The following is a 5344-nucleotide window of genomic DNA, read 5'->3' on the forward strand; positions in this document are numbered from 1 at the left end:
ACCTTCAAAACGATACCTATATCTAATGAATTGAACGTCATATTACTGAAATATAAACAATCAAAGGAGTTGAGTTCATCCTGTCATGCCAATAGAAAAACGGAGAAATCTGCCTCTGAAGTTAACCGTCGGCTCAACACTCACGAACGCTTTGTAAGGTCGCCGCTATTACAAGATTTACGGTACTTGTATCAACGACACAGCACACGGATGGCTTGGTGGTTGTCAATGAGTGCATTTACCGTAAATATTGGAATAGAGCGGCAAAAACGAGACGCCTCTAACTTCCTGCTTCCTCTAACTTTCTCACCTCAACAAACTCACGTTTTTAGACTACAAAAGGTCAGTTTTTCGGCGAAATGTATTCACTGCCGTACAGTGTAGACCTCCCACTGTTTCAAAACACTTACAAAAAAAATTCCACGATTTTAGCACAAGTGACATAAATGGCCATTTTTCTCAGAAACGCCTGTTGCGACAAGCGACTGGTTTTGCCGTGGAACGACACATATTTAGAGCGAACTTCAGTCCATTTACACAACTTGGATTACATAGGAGGTCTTTGTTTACAACTGACTATTAAAATACTCAGACTAATGTTTTCTCTCCGTATAACAACGTTACCGTGAAGGAAAAACGCCAGTTTAAGTGTTCTTCTGTCTCTGTTTGCTGCGTTTTAAGCGTTGTTTATGTACGTGCTCCACCTACTAAAAATGACGCAATTCTCGTCACACACTCACCAGTGCCGCTTAAGAAGGGCGGTGATGGGGATGAGTTTGTAATGTGTGTGTGTGCAGCGTAAGAAGGGCGGTGATGGGGATGAGTTTGTAATGTGTGTGTGTGCAGCGTAAGAAGGGCGGTGATGGGGATGAGTTTGTAATGTGTGTGTTCTAATGTGTGTGTGTGTGTGTGTGTGTGTAGCGTAAGAAGGGCGGTGATGGAGACGAATTTGTGAACGACGACTCTGATGAAGATCTGTAATGTGTGTGTGTGTGTGTGTGTGTGTGTGTGTGTGTGTGTGTGCAGCGTAAGAAGGGCGGTGATGGGGACGAGTTTGTAAATGACGACTCTGATGAAGATCTGCCGGTGAAGAGGAAGAAGAAGAGGAGGGCTAGCGGCAGCGACCAGGACGACGGAGACGACAAGCCACGCAAGAGGAGACGCAGGTGTGTGTGTGTGTGTGTGTGTGTGTGTGTGTGTGTGTGTGTGTGTGTGTGTGTGTGTGTGTGTGTGTGTGTGTGTGTGTGTGTGTGTGTGTGTGTGGTGTAGGCGATGCTTTATGTTCCCTTGAATGTCAAAGCTGTATTATCTCTGAGAATATTTGAATCCTTTCTGTAAAGAAATTTGATTGGCGGCTTCAAACAATGACATCAAATGTGTGTGTGTGTGTGTGGTGTGTCTTTTGCAGGCCTCAGCGGGATGAAGAGGGGAGTGATGATGAGGAGGAAGGAGGATCGCGGCCGAAGAAACAACGCAAACCCAAGAAGAAGATGGAGAAGGTCAGATCTAGATACAGAGAGAGATATAGTGGTGGTGTGTGTGTGTGTGTGTGTGTGTGTGTTTGTTTTGCGCAAACTCAAGAAGAAGATTGAGAAGGTCAGAGGGCATGTGTCCAAAAGAAAGGTCATGTGTGTATGTGTGTTTAAAAAGTGGTCTTGTGTGTGTGTCTGTGTGTCTGTGTGTGTGTGTTAAGAATGGTCATACATGTTTGCGTGTGTATGTAAATTGTGAGCACCATACATGTTTAAATGCGTACACATCCTCCTGCCTTGTCTGATGTTTCGACCTGTTTTCAACATGTGTAATATTTGATGTGTGTGTGTGTGTGTGTGTGTGTGTCTCTCCAGGCCAAGCCTGAGCGGATGCCTCCGTCACTCAAAGGGAAGATCAAATCCAAAGCCATCATCTCCTCCTCAGACTCCTCCTCTGACGAGGACGGCCTCAAGATCGCAGAGGACAGGTCAGGATCTGTGTGTGTGTGTGTGTGTGTGTGTGTGTGCGCTGATTGGTATATGCCTTGCTAATACTAAAGATGTATAGTCTTTAGGTATTAAAGAAAAGGGTTGATGCTCATGTTGGTGTGTGTGTGTGTGTGTGTGTGTGTGTGCAGCGTAAGAAGGGCGTTGATGGGGATGAGTTTGTAATGTGTGTGTGTTCTAATGTGTGTGTGTGTGTGTGTGCAGTGTAAGAAGGGTGGTGATGGGTACGAGTTTGTAATGTGTGTCTATACGTGTGTGTGTGTGTGTGTGTAGGAACCCGAGGGACAGTGGTGGTTCTGGCTCTGATGACGAGTGTCTATATGTGTGTGTGTGTGTGTGTGTGTGTGTGTGTAGGAACCCGAGGGACAGTGGTGGTTCTGGCTCTGATGACGAGTGTCTATATGTGTGTGTGTGTGTGTGTGTGTGTGTGTAGGAACCCGAGGGACAGTGGTGGTTCTGGCTCTGATGACGAGTGTCTATATGTGTGTGTGTGTGTGTGTGTGTGTGTGTGTGTGTGTGTGTGTAGGAACCCGAGGGACAGTGGTGGTTCTGGCTCTGATGATGAGTGTCTATATGTGTGTGTGTGTGTGTGTGTGTGTGTGTGTGTGTAGGAACCCGAGGGACAGTGGTGGTTCTGGCTCTGATGATGAGTGTCTATATGTGTGTGTGTGTGTGTGTGTGTGTAGGAACCCGAGGGACAGTGGTGGTTCTGGCTCTGATGACGAGTGTCTATATGTGTGTGTGTGTGTGTGTGTGTGTGTGTGTGTGTGTAGGAACCCGAGGGACAGTGGTGGTTCTGGCTCTGATGACGAGTGTCTATATGTGTGTGTGTGTGTGTGTGTGTGTGTGTGTAGGAACCCGAGGGACAGTGGTGGTTCTGGCTCTGATGACGAGTGTCTATATGTGTGTGTGTGTGTGTGTGTGTGTGTGTAGGAACCCGAGGGACAGTGGTGGTTCTGGCTCTGATGACGAGTGTCTATATGTGTGTGTGTGTGTGTGTGTGTGTGTGTGTGTGTGTGTGTGTAGGAACCCGAGGGACAGTGGTGGTTCTGGCTCTGATGATGAGTGTCTATATGTGTGTGTGTGTGTGTGTGTGTGTGTGTGTGTGTAGGAACCCGAGGGACAGTGGTGGTTCTGGCTCTGATGATGAGTGTCTATATGTGTGTGTGTGTGTGTGTGTGTGTAGGAACCCGAGGGACAGTGGTGGTTCTGGCTCTGATGACGAGTGTCTATATGTGTGTGTGTGTGTGTGTGTGTGTGTGTGTAGGAACCCGAGGGACAGTGGTGGTTCTGGCTCTGATGACGAGTGTCTATATGTGTGTGTGTGTGTGTGTGTGTGTGTGTAGGAACCCGAGGGACAGTGGTGGTTCTGGCTCTGATGACGAGTGTCTATATGTGTGTGTGTGTGTGTGTGTGTGTGTGTGTGTGTGTGTAGGAACCCGAGGGACAGTGGTGGTTCTGGCTCTGATGACGAGGAGCAGCCTCACAAGAAGCGCGTGGCGTCTGACAGCGGCTCGGAGGCGGGCCGTAGCGGCAGCGCCCGCGGGTCCGGCCAATCAGAAGAGGACTCGGGCAGTGAGGTCGGGGCTAAGCGGCGGCGCGTCCAATCAGATTCGGAGTCTGAGAGGAGTCGGCGCAGCGCCTCAGGGAGAGGGTCCGACAGCGAGTCCCCGCCCCCTTCCCCCAGACCCGCCTCCGAGGGATCTCCCCGCCAATCGGAGTCTGAGGCTGAAGCGTCCAATCGCGGGTCAGAAGACAGCGACTGAGAGCCCAGCTGGAGCGCAGTGCCCCCTGTGGTGGCGACTGGTACTGCAGGAATCATGGCCAGCCCTGTGCTGCCGTCGCTGCCTCGTCTGTGTGTGTGTGTGTGTTTGTGTCTTCACACACACACACGCACACTCTCTTTCTGTCTCTCTGTCTGCGTGTGTCTTGTCTTCTCTTCACACACTCTCTCTCTCTCTCTTTCTGATACCAGCAGCTTGTGCATAGTTAACACACACACACACACATGATCACACATCGCCCCACCCCCTTTTGTCATGTGTGAAATTTGATCTGGATTCGTTTGAGATGCCACGTCTGGGATTGTTTTGTTATTACGAGGGGTGTGTGGGATGTTTTCTTTGAGTTTGTTTAGAATGGTAGCAGTCACGAGTAGTGGCCTCAGCAATGGATTTGTACGTTTACTTTCTTTTAATTAAAAGGTTCTCCTGAAAACCTCTCAGCTTCTCATTTCACACAGCCAACAACCACACACTAGGAAGCTGAAGATGCTTCATACAGCCAACAACTAAACACTAGGAAACTGAAGATGCTTCATACAGCCAACAACTACACGCTAGGAAACTGAAGATGCTTCACACAGCCAACAACTACACGCTAGGAAACTGAAGATGCTTCACACAGCCAACAACTACACACTAGGTCTAGGACATTTAATTCAGTTACGCAGCTCTAAAGTATTGTGAGGCGATTAAAAAAGTGAAAAGAAACTGTTGAGAGCTTTTGCTTTATTCATTTTCAAAGTCTCTGATTTATTATCAAGTAAGTTTCAGCGCCCAGTTGAAGTGCTAAGGTGTTGAGCGCGCTTCTCTACTTCTGCAGCTCTCGAGAGCCAATATGCACGCTAGAGGGTCAAACCTAAACGACGGGCTCGACCACTTGAAACATCCGGCTTACAACTATCAACTGAGGTATCAATCACGTTTATTGTCATAGTGTGTGGTCATGCTCAACAGTGAACACTCTACAGAAAGCGTGGAAATGTGAGTACGGAAAAGTATGGAATTTGGAAATGGAAAATGTGTGCGTATTTTGATATTGATAAAGATTTCTGAGATAATGTTTGTTTTGTTTTTTTAAAACCAATTTCAAAAATCAAGCAACACCAAGACAACTGTTAAAGGGATATTCCGCCATTTTTGGAAATAAACTAATTTTCCACCTTCCCTCAAGCAAAACAATCGATATTTACCTTGTTCCCGTTCATCCAGCCATTCTGTGAGTCTGGCGATACAACTTTTAGCTTCAGCCTAGCATAGATCATTGAATCGGATTAGACCGTTAGCTTCTCGCCTGCTAGCATCATCCTTACAAGTGACTAAGATTTCTGGTAATTTTCCCATTTAAAACATGTCTCTTCTCAAGTTAGAACGTGCAATAAGACCAACTGAAAATGAAACCTGGCATTTTTCTAGGCTGATTTGACTTGGAACTACACTCTCATCTGGCGTAATAATCAAGGCAACTTGCAAACTACTGGCACTACTACTGCTTGTTGTCTATGGGGACTATTTTCAGATGCTGCGTACGATATCACTGCGCCCATGGTATGGTTGCAACTTGCCTTGATTATTACGCCAGAT

At 47.2% G+C, this 5344-nt stretch overlaps 1 protein-coding gene across 5 annotated transcripts in view; it reads left to right on the top strand.

Annotated features, from left to right (window-relative positions):
• The window catches only part of ctr9 (CTR9 homolog, Paf1/RNA polymerase II complex component), a 27096-nt gene extending 22900 nt beyond the window's left edge, over window positions 1-4196 (top strand). For 2 of the 5 annotated variants that reach the window (XM_062524143.1, XM_062524145.1), the window contains 4 exons: window positions 1027-1166; window positions 1409-1499; window positions 1848-1960; window positions 3415-4196. In XM_062524143.1, the coding sequence (XP_062380127.1) occupies window positions 1027-1166; window positions 1409-1499; window positions 1848-1960; window positions 3415-3745 (675 nt within the window). In that variant the 3' untranslated portion in view covers window positions 3746-4196. The other 3 variants (XM_062524144.1, XM_062524146.1, XM_062524148.1) reach the window with 3 other exon arrangements.
• Window positions 4197-5344: the final 1148 nt, after the last annotated feature.

This window comes from Sardina pilchardus, chromosome 21 (assembly GCF_963854185.1).
Source record: "Sardina pilchardus chromosome 21, fSarPil1.1, whole genome shotgun sequence".
NCBI classification, from domain to species: domain Eukaryota; kingdom Metazoa; phylum Chordata; class Actinopteri; order Clupeiformes; family Clupeidae; genus Sardina; species Sardina pilchardus.